The sequence below is a fragment of the Vulpes vulpes genome, chromosome 1 (assembly GCF_048418805.1).
Source record: "Vulpes vulpes isolate BD-2025 chromosome 1, VulVul3, whole genome shotgun sequence".
In the NCBI taxonomy this organism is placed as follows: domain Eukaryota; kingdom Metazoa; phylum Chordata; class Mammalia; order Carnivora; family Canidae; genus Vulpes; species Vulpes vulpes.
The window spans coordinates 51,906,407-51,921,493 of NC_132780.1; the positions used below are offsets into that span (position 1 = coordinate 51,906,407).

The window sequence follows — 15,087 nt, forward strand, 5'->3', positions numbered from 1 at the left end:
CGAGTATGCATGCATATTTATGTTTGCATCAATGTGTAAGTGTGGGTGTGAATGTGTGTGTCTGTACACTGCTATGTGAACATGGAGAAAATATAGGAGGACTCACACCAGGTTATTAACATGTGTTATGGGGCACAGGGTTAATAAAAACTGTAATAAAAGCATGCCAACATATATGATATAATGATTTATGAAATTATATTGTGTGTGTATGTGTATCACAAAATTTGCAAAAATTAAAAATGCAAGTCTAATCAGTTAATTCTTCTGCCTTAAAATCTGTGTCAGTGGCTTTCTGTTCTCCTGTGGATTAATCCAGAATCTTTAGCCTGGGCTTTAGAGGCCCCTGTCCCCTTTCTACCCTCCTATAAAACAGCTCCCTCTTCACTCTGTGTCACAGACACACATTTCCCAGTTTTTTACTTCCTTGTAGATCCTTAGTCACCCTCTGCTCTGCAGTTCTCACGCTCCTCTTTGACTTTTCACATGTGTTATTCCCTTCTGTCATCATTTGATGACTTTTCTTTTCTTGGATGGACTCTTTTTCATTTTTATAGAGCTCATCTTAAACACCAGTTTTGCAGGGACTTTCCCCAACTGCTCTATATTGTTAGGTAACCTGATCTGTATTTCCATGGTTCTTTGTCCTTACTAAAATTGTATTTTATTACTAGCTTCTTTTCCCAAACTTTGATCAGATTTTCCCAGCTGTAGATTACTGCTTATATGTTGTATCTGAATTGAATAAGAACCTGTAGCAGGGGTCTGGATCTCATAACTGTGGGGATGTGGAATCCCCTCTCCAACCCTCTGGCTACCTCATGTTTCTCTTAGCTGTGAGAAGCCCTTTTAGTTTTCCAAGGGAAGCAGTTTATGCTACCACTGGGTGTTAGTGAGAGATGGATGCCTTTCCAGAACTGCCTCAGTTATCTCCCCTGGGTCTCTCTGGCTATCTGCATTCCTTTGTGCTCAGGGCTTCCCTCTCTGTTCTTGTCCCCCAGAGAGGAAACTATGGGCAGAAGAACCCTAGTTACCATGACTGTTAGAACCTGCCCAGCCTTGTGGTCATGCTCAAGAACTGAGAAGAGGCTACACTGAGGATGGCTAAATTCCACAATGTGTCTGGTGGTAGCTGGAGCTGACACTTGCTCTAGTACCAGAGAGCTAACCAAGATAGGCATGATGAAGGAGTTAACACAGGGCACATACCAGTTGAGGACACAACAAACAAGTTTATTAAGCATTATCTTGTTTTCATATTTCTAATTAAAGATGTTTATGAGAAAAATTCATATGAAGAGAAAGATAGTTCAGTTCATTTTCAAATGTATTGTTAATAAATTATTCTTTTTATAATAATAGCTTTATTTTTTAAAGTATTTGCATTTTATTCACCAAAAAGCAGACACAGGAAGAAAAGATTGACTCTGTTTTTTCCAGAAGATCTAGGGAAGCCAAATTCCCAACTAGGTCATTGCCTTTGGTAAGCTTAGATACAATATTCAGATTTAAAAACGAAAAGAAATTGTGGAAATAAATTACACTACATGGATCTTTGACACTTGGGGAGTGTTAATTCTAAGAGCTTTTTATATTAGATAACCTGAGCTTCCCTTTCACATTGGCTGTCACTCTGTCCTGTGCAGAGGGGATTGAGTTGGATAATGACTTCCATTAGCACTGGGGGAGATTTCACACATAAATCCCTTACAAATGGGAAAGCAAATAGAGAGTGTCCTGCTTAGTAAATCAACATAGGTTGAGTGTTAGATTTTTCTTCTAGAAGAGTGCCTATGGTGGCTTGTTATCTTTGAAGTGGCTGAAGCTGAAAAAAAAAATAATTTTTTAAAAAAATGAAGTGGTTGAAGCTGGAGGGTCTCGGCCCACTGTGCTTGCCTGCTTTTTCTTATCATTAGGATTGTCCAGCATCTGCATCCTTTTCTCCAGTCTCTGTTTCCATTCTTCCCTGAGCCTGAGGAGGGAAAAATACAAATGTTTAGTGCTTTTGTCTCCATATCTGCTGGTCCAATTGAGGTTGTTTTTCCCCACCCCCTAACAAATATTTTTAAGAAAAACACATGGCTTTTACAAATTAATGAAGAAAAAATCAATAAATGAGCAACATCTATGAATATATAGTTTTACAAATGTGTTCCTTCCTATACTGATGTGTGGATTCAAGGTAATGTCAAACAAAATCCCAGCAAAACCTTTTGGTAGATGTTGACAAGCTGACTCTAAATTTCATGTGGCAAGGCATTTTTAAAAAGATTTTATTTATTTATTCATGAGAGACACATAGAGACAGAGGCATAGGCAGAGGCAGAAGCATGCTTCCCTTGGGGAGCCTGATAGGAACTCAGTCCCTGGACTCAGGATCACTCCCTGAGTGGAAGGCAGATGCTCAACTGCTCAACCGATGAGCCACCCAAATGTCCCTAGGCAAGACACTTTTGAAGAAGAAAGTTTGAAGACTCACATTATTTTATTCTGTGACTTAATATAAAGCTATCATAATCAAGACAATATGGCACTGGTGAAGGAAACGACAAACAAGTCAATGGAACAGAATAGAGTCCAAAAATAAATGTACTCAAATATAGCCAATTGATTGTTGATGAGAGAGGCAAATGTAGCTCAATGGAGGAAGGATTTTTTTTTAAACAAATGGTGTTGGAGGATCATACATTCATATTTTTAAAAAATGGACTTTAATCCATACCCCATATCTTATACAAAATTAACCCCAAATGGATCATGGACCTAAATATAAAATGTAAGACCAAGACTTCTAGAAAATAAAAACCCACAAAATAATATCTTCATTATTTACCCTATGTTAGGGAAAAGTTTCCTAGAGACAACACAAAAAGCATGATTTGTAGAAAAAAGAAAATTTGGGTCTTTATCAAAGTGATACACTGTAAAAGAGAGTAAAAGGCAAGCCATAAGTGGAGAATATATTTGCAAATGACATATCTGTTAAGGGACTTGTTTCTAGAATATATAAAGTTCAAACTAAATGATAAGAAAATAATATAATGGTCAAAAAGTTTGAACATTTTACAAAAGAAGTTGTATAGATGGCAAATAAACACCTAAAAGTAATGCTTAACATAACTAGGAAAATGCAAATTAAAATTACAATGAGGTAACACTAACCTTATAGAATGACCCAAACAAAAAAGAAAACAAAAAAGTCCTCTTTTCCCCCCAAAAAACCCTGACAAAATTTAAAAAACCCTTACAACAAAACTCAAATCAGATATTGGTCAGGAAGCTGAGTAACATTGTGATGGAAATGCAAAATGGTATAGTCAGTTGGGAAAATAGTTTGGCATTTACCATATGACCCAGCAATCTTAGTCCTGGGTATTGACTCAAGAAAAATGGAAACTTATGTTCCACAGAAATTTGTATGCAAACGTTACAACAGTTTAATTCATAATAAAAACTGGAAATGACCTAAATGTCCTTCAGGTGGAGAGTGGATCATCAAATTATGATACATCCACACAACAGACTAATACTCAGCAACGATAAATGATATAGGAAAGATGTTAGGGTTTGAAGCCAATGGCCAAGCAAATTCTTGAGATGTCTTTGGTGCAAAACATTGGTTTTTATTAAAGGACAGGGACAGGACCCATGGGCAGAAAGAGCTGCAATGGGGTCATGAGGAATGGCCCATTATATACTGTCAAGTTGGGAAGGGGTTAGGGATAGTGTAAGTCTCTAAGGAATTTTGTAAATAAGATTTCCAGGACCTTGAGGGGAGCTAGCTATTGTTGGGAAGACCCTTCAGATGTATATCGATGTGTCATATACTTGGGGGATGATTGCTAACTTGTATCTTGGTGATAAATGAAAATTTCTAAAGGAAGTTTTATATGTTGAAGAAGGCTTACAGGATCAGGAGGCCAAGCTAGGATTGCCTTTCATCCTTAGCAGGTGTCAACATCAGGCAATTGAGTCCCTAGAGGAATGTCACTCTACCTGTTTCAAAGACTTGTCAGTAAACAATCAGTAGTAAGGAACATTAATAATTTTTCTTCTGCCTTTGTTTCCCACATAATAAGGAATAGACAACTGATATGCACAATGATAAATAATCCCAAATATATTTTGCTGAGTGAAAAAAAGCCAGACTCAAAAGATTACATATTATATATTTCATATGGCACTATAATGATAAATAACAGATCAGTGGTGGCCAGGGATTGGAAATTGGTAGAGGAATTGATCACAAAGGAACATCATGAAGGGATTCTTCAGTAAAAAAACTATACTATAGCTTGATTATATGGTAATTCCATGACTTTAAGCATCTGTCAAAACTCATAGAACTGTGTATACATACATGAAAAGAAAGGCATGGTGCTTATAAATCAAGAAAAAGAAAATCTATGGTAAAATGGACAGAGGATATACATTGGCACCAGAAGAAGAAATCCAGCTGTTTCCTATATATATAAAAAGATCCCTGGGTGGCTCAGTCAGTTAAGCATCTGCCTTTGGTACAGGTCATGATTCCAGAGTCCTGGGATCAAGCCTCACAGTGGGCTCACAGCTCAGTGGAGAGCCTGCTTCTCCCTCACCACTCTGCTTATTTGTGCTCTCTGTCAAATAGATAAATAAAATCTTTTTTTTTTTAAAGATCTCAACCAAACTTACAATTAATTACATTCAGTTTAAAATAGTAAGATATCATTTTTCACCTGTCAGATTGACAATAATCAAGAGTTTGATAACACACAGTGTGAGCAGCTATGGAAATTGGCACTTGTCTATTCAGGGTGGGAGTTTAAATTAAAACAACATCTTTGCAAGATAAGAAGTCAAGAAGCCAAAATTTAAAAAAACAACAACAAAAATTTATCTTTTGACTTAACATTTTCATTTCTATCAATTTATTCCATAATTCTTATCCACATATACAAAAATGTATGTACAAATATTCTTATTACAATATTGTTTGTGAAGCCAGAAAGTGAAAAACAATATAAATGTTCTTTGGTGTGATTGGTTAAATCAATTGTTAACATTTTTATAATGGAAAACATTAAACAAGAACTGAATTTACTGATATAGAAAGACTTCCAGGTAAGTTAAAAAAATAAGGCACAGATTAGTGAAGATACGATAGTCTCATTTTGCATAAAAATATAGCATATATATTTACTTGCTTATTCAAATTGAAGTTTTGGGAAATTTCACAAGTTTTGGGAAAGATACACAAGAAACTGTTGATGTCAGCTTTTCCTAAAGAGCAAGTCTAGGACCCTAAGTAAGGATACTCACTTCTAATTATATATGCTTCTGTGATGCTTGAATTAAAAAAATATATACACATATATGTATACATATATATATGCACTTGTGTTCATTTCATAAGTATAAAAATAACCAAAATGAAATGATTGGGTAAATGTTATTAGTTTGCTATAGCTCCCATAACAAAACACTACAGACTAGGGTATTTTCTCACAGCTCTGGAGGCTAGAAATCCAAGATCAAGGTGTCAGTAGACTTGGTTTCTCCTAATGCTTCTCTCCTTTGTTTGCAGATGGCCTTCTTGCTTCATTCTCATATGGCCTTTCCTCGGGGTGTGTGTGTGCATCCCCAGTGTCCCTTTGTGCATCCTAATCTCTTCTTATAAGGACATCACTCAGATTGGATTAGGGCTCACACTAAAAGTCTTACTTTAACCAAGTCACCTCTTTTAAAGGTCTTATCCCCAAATACAGTCACACTCTGAGATACTGATGGTTAGGACTTTAACATGAATTTGAGGGGATATAATTCAGTTCATAACATTGCTAAAGCAAAGTAATGCATGCTTACTGTAGGAAAACAAGAATATACAATAAAGGATTTAAAAAGTTGGATCCAGGGCAGTCTGGGTGGCTCAGCGGTTTAGTGCTGCCTTTGGCCCAGGGCCTGATCCTGGAGACCCTGGATGGAGTCTCAAGTCAGGCTCCCTGCATGGAGCCTGCTTCTCCCTCTACCTGTGTCTCTGCCTCTCTGTGTGTGTGTCTCTCATGAATAAAAAAAAAAAAAAAAACAGGGGGCGGGCAAGGTGGCGGAAGAGTAGGGTCCCCATGTCACCTGTCCCCACCAACTTACCTAAATAGCTTTCAAATCATTGTGAAAACCTATGAATTTGGCTTGAGATTTAAAGAGAGAACAGCTAGAATGCTACAGTGAGAAGAGTTTGCATTTCTAACAAGGTAGAAAGATGGGAAAAAAAGTAAATAAAATAAAAAAGAATCTAGTGGGTGAGGGGCCCCCCGCGAGGAGTCTGGCTAAGGCTGGGCAGCAAGAGCCTCCAGGACAGGAAAGCCCAGTCCCAGAGAAGCAGGAACTTTACCAATCTTCCTGGACAGAAAGGCACTCGCAGGATCCCAGGGGGTGAAAGGAGCCCCCAGGTTCCCGGGGTCACTAACAGAGGAACTGTGCCCCGGGGGAGAGTACGCCACACACCGTGGGCAGAGTGTGGTAAAGGACTGGAGCATGCGCCAGGCGGGGCCTTGGGAGCAGCTCAGGCGGCGGCTCAGGTCGTGGCTCTGCACAGAGGGGGCTGCATGGCCCCGGGAACATGGTTCCAGCACTGCAGACCCTGGAGCCCGGGCGCTGGGGGACACAGCCCAGGATCCTGCACTCCCCTTGGGACAGGTGAAGCCTGGGAGGGCCCAGGACATTGAGGACGTTCTGGCCACTGGGCGGCCCAGAACTGTGCAGATCAGCGCTCCCCACCGCGGAGCATCCAAGCCAGCGTGGACCAGGAGACTGCGGTAGTTATGACGGGAGCTGACTCCAGAGCTGGAGACCTGGCCGCCAGTCTTTTTCCTCCCTGTGAGACCCTGTACCTAGGAGAGAGCCGGCAGCCAGGGAACAGAGGCCTCACAGGATAAACAGCTCCTAATGAGCGATGCACCTGGTAAAGGGAGGGGCAGCTCCCCCAGGTGCACACACCTGAGAATCAGCAGAGCAGGCCCTTCCCCCAGAAGACCAGATGGAAGGACAGGGGAAGAGCAAGTTCTTGACTGAGCAGCACTGGAAAGCTCCAGGGGAAGTGGAGGGATTTCCACTATATAGAACCAGAGGATACCCCTCCTTTGTTTTTGTTTTTTGTTCCTTGTTTGTTTCTTTTTCCCTTTTTTCCTCTTTTTTTCCTTTCTTTTTCCAGTACAACTTGTTTTTAGCCACTCTACACTGAGCAAAATGACTAGAAAGAAGAACTCACCACAAAAGAAAGAATCAGAAATAGTACTCTTTCCCACAGAGTTACAGGATTTGGATTACAATTCAATTACAGAAAGCCAATTGAGAAGCACAATTATAAAGCTACTGGTGGCTCTGGAAAAAAGCATAAAGGAATCAAGAGACTTCATGATTACAGAATTTAGATCTAATCAGGCCGAAATTAAAAATCAATTAAATGAGATGCAATCCAAATGGGAGGTCATAATGACGAGGGTCAATGAGGTAGGAGAATGAGTGAGTGACATAGAAGACAAGTTGATGGCAAGAAAGGAAGCTGAAGAAAAAAGAGAAAAACAATTAAAAGATCATGAGGAAAGATTAAGGGAAATAAATGACAGCCTCAGAAAATCTCAAAATATCTACATTTAATTGGGGTTCCAGAGGATGCTGAAAGGGATAGAGGACCAAAAAGTGTATTTGAACATATCATAGCTGAGAACTTCCCTAACTTGGGTAGGGAAACAGGCATTCATATCCAGGACATGGAGAAATCCCCCCCTAAAATCAATAAAAACCATTCAACACCTTGACATTTAATAGTGAAACTTTCAAATTCCAAAGATTAAGAGAAAATCCTTAACATAGCAAGAGACAAGAGATCCCTAATCTATATGGGAAGAAGTATTAGGTTAACAGCAGACCTCTCCACAGAGACCTGGCAGGACAGAGAGGGCTGGCAGGGTGTATTCAGGGTCCTAAATGAGAAGAATGTGCAGCCAAGAATACTCTATCCAGCCAGGCTCTCATTAAGAATAGAAGAAGAGAGAAAAAAAAAAAAAAGAATAGAAGAAGAGATAAAGAGCTTCCAAGATAGGCAGGAACTGAAAAAATATGTGACCACCAAGCCAGCTCTGCAAGAAATACTAAGGGGGACTTTGTAATAGAAAGAGGAGGTCCAAGGGAAAAATCCACAAAAACAAGGACTGAATAGGTATTATGATGACATTAAATTCATATCTTTCAATAGTAACTCTGAACGTAAATGGGCTTAAGGACCCCATCAAAAGGCTCAGGGTTTCAGAATGGATTAAAAAGCAAGACCCATCTATTATCTACAAGAGACTCATTTTAGACATACAGACACCTACAGCCTGAAAATAAAAGGTTGGACAACCATTTACCATTTAAATGGTCCTCAAAAGAAACCAGGGGTAGCCATCCTCATATCAGATAAATTAAACTTTATCCCAAAGACTGTAGTTAGAGATGAAGAGGGACACTATAAACCACTTAAAGGATCTATCCAACAAGAGGACCTAACAATCATCAATATTTATGTACCGAATGTGAGAGCTGCCAAATATATCAATCAATTAATAACCAAAGTTAAGACATACTTAGATAATAATACACTTACTTGGTAAGTGTATACTTATACTTGGTGACTTGAATGTAGCACTTTCTATAATTGACAGATATTCTAAGCACAACATCTCCAAAGAAACAAGAGCTTTAAATGATACACTACACCAGATGGATTTCACTGATATTTACAGAACTTTACATCCAAACTCAACTGAATACACATTCTTCTCAAGTGCACATGGAACTTTCTCCAGAATAGACCACATACTGGGTCACAAATCAGGATTTCACCAATACCAAAAGATTGGGATCATCCCTTGCATATTTTCAGACAATAATGCTTTGAAATTAGAACTAAATCAGAAGAAGAAGTATGGAAGGATTTCAAACATGGGGAGGTTAAGGACCATGCTGCTAAAAGATGAAGGGGTCAACCAGGAAATTAGAGAAGAATTAAAAAGATTCATGGAAACTAATGAGAATGAAGATACAACCTTTCAAAATCTTTGGATACAGGAAAAGCAGCCCGGAGGGGGAAATACATTGCAATACGAGCATCCATCCAAAAACTGGAAAGAACTCAAATACAAAAACTAACCTTGCACCTAAAGGAGCTGGAGAAAAAAAAGCAAATAGAACCTACACCCAGCAGAAGAGGAGAGTTAATAAAGATTTGAGCAGAACTCAATGAAATAGAGACCAGAAGAACTGTGGAACAGATTAACAAAACCAGGAGTTGGTTCTTTGAAAGAATTAATAAGATAGATAAACCATTAGCCAGTCTTACTAAAAAGAAGAGAGGAAAGACTCAAATTAATAAAATCATGAATGAGAAAGGAGAGATGAGCTCCAATACCAAGGAAATACAAACGACCTTAAAAACTTATTATGAGCAGGATTTCACCAATAAATTAGGCAATTTAGAAGAAATGGACGCATTCCGGGAAAACCACAAATTCCCAAAACTGGAACAAGAAGAAATAGAAAACCTGAACAGGCCAATAAACAGGGAGGAAATTGAAGCAGTCATTAAAAACCTCCCAATACACAAAACTCTAGGGCCAGATGGCTTACCAGCCATCTGGGTTGAATTCTATCAAATGTTTAAAGAAGAAATCATACCTATTCTACTAAACTGTTTGGAAAGATAGAAAGAGATGGAACACTTCCAAACTTGTTCTATGAGGCCAGCATCACCTGAATTCCAAAACCAGACAAAGACCCCACCAAAATGGAGAATTATAGACCAATATCCCTGGATGAACATGGATGCAAAAAATTCTCAACAAGATAGTAGCCAATAGGATCCAACAGTACATTGAGAAGATTATTCATCATGACTAAATGGGATTTGTCCCCAGGATGCAAGGCTGGTTCAACACTCATAAAGCAATCAGTGTGATAGATCATATCAGCAAGAGAAAAAACAAGAACCATATGATCCTCTGAATACATGCAGAGAAAGCATTTGACAAATACAGCATCCGTTCCTGATCAAAACTCTTCAGAGCGTAGGGATAGAGGAAACATTCCTCAACATCTTAAAAGCCATCTACGAAAAGCCCACAGCAAATATCATTCTCAACTGGGAACCTTTCCCCTAAGATCAGGAACAAGACAGGGATGTCCACTCTCACCACTGCTATTCAACATAACACTAGAGTCCTAGCCTCAGCAATCAGACAACAAAAAGACATAAAAGGCATTCAAATTGGCAAAGAAGAAGTCAAACTCTCCCACTTAGCCTATGACAGGATACTCTACATAGAAAACCCAAAAGACTCCACCCCAAGATTGCTAGAACTCATAGAGCATTTCAGCAGTCTGGCAGGATACAATATCAATGCCCAGAAGTCAGTGGCATTTCTATACACTAACAATGAGACTGAAGAAGGAGAAATTAAGGAGTCAATCCCATTTACAATTGCACCCAAAAGCATAAGATACCTAGGAATAAACATAACCAAAGAGGTAAAGGATCTATGCCCTGAAAACTACAGAACACTTCTGAAAGAAATTGAGGAAGACACAAAGAGATGGAAAAATATTCCATGCTCATGGATTGGAAGAATTAATATTGTGAAAATGTCAATGTTACCCAGGGCAATTTACATGTTTAATGCAATCCCTATCAAAATACCATGGACTTTCTTCAGAGACTTAGAACAAATTATTTTAAGATTTGTGTGGAATCAGAAAAGACCCCGAATAGCCAGGGGAATATTAAAAAAAAAAAAAGAAAAAAAACAGAGCTGGGGGCATCACAATGCCAGATTTCAGGTTGTCCTACAAAGCTGTGGTCATCAAGACAGTGTTGTACTGGCACAAAAACAGACACATAGATCAATGGAACAGAATAGAGAATCCAGTAGTGGACCCTCAACTTTATGTTCAACTAATATTCGACAAAGGAGGAAAGACTATCCACTGGAAGAAAGACAGTCTCTTCAATAAATGGTGCTGGGAAAATTGGACATCCACATGCAGAAGAATGAAAGAGACCACTCTCTTGCACCATACACAAAGATAAACTCAAAATGGATGAGAGATCTAAATGTGAGACAAGATTCCATCAAAATCCTAGAGGAGAACGCAGGCAATACCCTTTTTGAACTCGGCCACAGTAACTTCTTGCAAGATACATCAATGAAGGCAAGGGAAACAAAACCAAAATGAATTATTTGGACTTACTCAATAAAAAGCTTCTGCACAGCAAAAGAAACAGTCAACAAAACTAAAAGACAACCTACAGAATGGGAGAAGATAGTTGCAAATGATGTATCAGATAAAGGGCTAGTTTCCAAGATCTATAAAGAACTTACTAAACTCAACAGCAAAGTAACAAACAATCCAATCGTGAAATGGGCAAAAGACATGCACAGAAATCTCACAGAGGAAGACATAGACATGGCCAACAAGCACATGAGAAAATTCTCCGCATCACTTGCCATCAGGGAAATACAAATCAAAACCACAATGAGATACCACCTCACACCAGCAAGAATGGAGAAAGTTAACAAGGCAGGAAACCACAAATGTTAGAGAGGATGTGTAGAAAGGGGAGCCCATTTGCACTGTTGGTGGGAATGTGAACTGGTGCAGCTACTCTGGAAAACTGTGTGGAGGTTCCTCAAAGAGTTTAAAGTAGATCTGCTGTATGAGTTCTAGCAATCTTGGGGTGGAGGCTTTTGGGTTTTCTATGTAGAGTATCATGTCATTGCGAAGAGGGAGAGTTTGACTTCTTATTTGCCAATTTGAATGCCTTTAATATCTTTTTTTATCTGATTGCTGAGGCAAGGACTTCCAGTACTATGTTGAATAGCAGTGGTGAGAGTGGACATCCCTGTCTTGTTCCTGATCTTAGGGGAAAGGCTCCCAGTGCTTCCCCATTGAGAATAATATTTGCTGTGGGCTTTTCGTAGATGGCTTTTAAGGTGTCGAGGAAAGTTCCCTCTATCCCTACACTCTGAAGAGTTTTGATCAGGAACGGATGCTGTATTTTGTCAAATGCTTTCTCTGCATCTAATGAGAGGATCATATGGTTCTTGGTTTTTCTCTTGCTGATATGATGAATCACATTGATTGTTTTACGAGTGTTGAACCAGCCTTGTGTCCCCGGGATAAATCTTACTTGGTCATGGTGAATAATTTTCTTAATGTGTTGTTGAATCCTATTGGCTAGTATCTTGTTGAGAATTTTTGCATCCATGTTCATCAGGGATATTGGTCTATAATTCTCCTTTTTGGTGGGGTCTTTGTCTGGTTTCGGAATTAAGGTGATGCTTGGCCTCATAGAACGAATTTGGAAGTACTCCATCTCTTTCTATCTTTCCAAACAGCTTTAGTAGAATAGGTATGATTTCTTCTTTAAACGTTTGATAGAATTCCCCTGGGAAGCCATCTGGCCCTGGACTCTTGTGTCTTGGGAGGTTTTTGATGACTGCTTCAATTTCCTCCCTGGTTATTGGCTTGTTCAGGTTTTCTATTTCTTCCTGCTCCAGTTTTGGTAGTTTGTGGCTTTCCAGGAATGCGTCCATTTCTTCTAGATTGCCTAATTTATTGGCGTATAGCTGTTCATAATATGTTTTTAAAATCGTTTGTATTTCCTTGGTGTTAGTAGTGATCTCTCCTTTCTCATTCATGATTTTATTAATTTGAGTCTTCTCTCTCTTCTTTTTAATAAGGTTGGCTAATGGTTTATTAATCTTATTAATTCTTTCAAAGAACCAACTCCTGGTTCTGTTTATCTGTTCCACAGTTCTTTTGGTCTCGATTTCATTTAGTTCTGCTCGAATTTTAATTAACTCTGTTCTTCTGCTGGGGGTGGGGTCTATTTGCTGCTTTTTCTCTAGCTCCTTTATGTGTAAGGTGAGCTTTTGCATTTGAGTTCTTTCCAGTTTTTGAATGGATGCTTGTATTGCGATGTATTTCCCCCTCAAGACTGCTTTTGCTGCATCCCAAAGATTTTGAATGGTTGTATCTTCATTCTCATTAGTTTCCATGAATCTTTTTAATTCTTCCTTAATTTCCTGGTTGACCTTTTCATCTTTTAGCAGGACGGTCCTTAACCTCCACGTGTTTGTGGTCCTTCCAAACTTCTTGTTGTGATTAAGTTCTAATTTCAAGAAACACTGGGACACCTGCACCCAGATGTTTCTAGCAGCAATGTCCACAATAGCCAAACTGTGGAAGGAGCCTCGGTGTCCATCGAAAGATGAATGGATAAAGAAGATGTGGTTTATGTATACAATGGAATATTACTCAGCCATTAGAAACAACAAATACCCACCATTTGCTTCAACGTGGATGGAACTGGAGGGTATTATGCTGAGTGAAGTAAGTCAATTGGAGAAGGACAAACAGTGTATGTTTTCATTCATTTGGGGAATATAAATAATAGTGAAAGGGAATATAAAGGAAGGGAGAAGAAACGTGTGGGAAATATTGGGGACACAGAACATAAAGACTCCTAACTCTGGGAAACGAACTAGGGGTGGTGGAAGGGGAGGGGGGGTGGGGGGGAATGGGTGACGGGCACTGAGGGGGACACTTGACGGGATGAGCACTGGGTGTTTTTCTGTATGTTGGTAAATTGAACACCAATAAAAATTAATTTATTAAAAAAAATAAAGTAGATTTGCCCTATGACCCAGGAATTGCACTGCTGGGGATTTACCCCAAAGATACAGATGCAATGAAACGCTGGGACACCTGCACCCCGATGTTTCTAGCAGCAATGTCCACAATAGCCTAACTGTGGAAGGAGCCTCAGTCTCCATCGAAAGATGAATGGTTAAAGAAGATGTGGTATAGGTATAGAATGGAGCATTACTCAGCCATTAGAAACGACAAATACCCACCATTTGCTTCGACGTGGATGGAACTGGAGGGTATTATGCTGAGTGAAATAAGTCAATCAGAGAAGGACAACATTATATGGTCTCATTCATTTGGGGAATATAAAAAATCGTGTCAGGGAATAAAGGGGAAGGGAGAAAAAATGACTGGGTAATATCAGAAAGGGAGACAGAACATGAAAGACTCCTAACCCTGGGAAACGAACTGGGGGTGGGGGAGGGGGACATGGGCGGGGGGGGTGATGGTGACTGGGTGACGGGCACTGACAGGGGCACTTGATGGGATGAGCACTGGGTGTAATTGTATATGTTGGCAAATTGAACACCAATAAAAGATAAATTTACAAAATAAATAAATAAATAAAAAGGAAAACCATATTGGGGGCATTACAATGCCAGATTTCAGGTTGTTCTATAAAGCTGTGATCATCAAGACAGTATGGTACTGGCACAAAAACAGACCCATAGATCAGTGGAACAGAATAGAGAATTCAGAAATGGGCGCTCAACTCTATTTTCAACTAATATTCAATAAATCAGGAAAGACTATCCACTGGAAAAAGACAGTCTTCAATAAATGGTGCTGGGAAAATTGGACATACACATGCAGAAGAATAAAACTGGACCATTTTCTTACACCATACACAAAGATAAACTCAAAATGGATGAAAGATCTAAATGTGAGACAAGATTCCATCAAAATCCTAGAGGAGAACACAGGCAACACCCTTTTTGAACTTGGCCACAGCAACTTCTTGTAAGATACATCAATGAAAGCAAGGGAAGCAAAAGCAAAATGAATTATTTGGACTTACTCAAGATAAAAAGCTTCTGCACAGCAAAAGATACAAAATGGGCAAAAGACATGAACAGAAACTTCACAGAGGAAGACATAATCATGGCCAGCAATCACATGAGAAAATGCTCCGCATCACTTGCCATCAGGGAAATACAAATCAAAACCACAATGAGATACCACCTCACACCAGTGAGAGTGGGAAAATCAACAAGACAGGAAATGACAAATGTTGGAGCGGATGTGGAGAAAGGGGAACTACTTACACTGTTGGTGGGAATGTGAACTGGTATATCTACCCTGAAAAACTGTGTAGGGGTTTCTCAAAGAGTTAAAAATAGAATAGCCCTATGACCCAGCAAA

At 39.2% G+C, this 15,087-nt stretch overlaps 1 protein-coding gene across 1 annotated transcript in view; it reads right to left on the minus strand.

The window, feature by feature from the left end:
- FAM240B (family with sequence similarity 240 member B) overlaps nt 1-15,087 on the minus strand; it is a 139,298-nt gene that overhangs the window by 115,333 nt on the left and 8,878 nt on the right. The window contains exon 2 of the mRNA XM_072747917.1: nt 1,897-1,972. Within this exon, the coding sequence (XP_072604018.1) occupies nt 1,897-1,972 (76 nt within the window). The remainder of the gene's footprint in view (nt 1-1,896; nt 1,973-15,087) is intronic.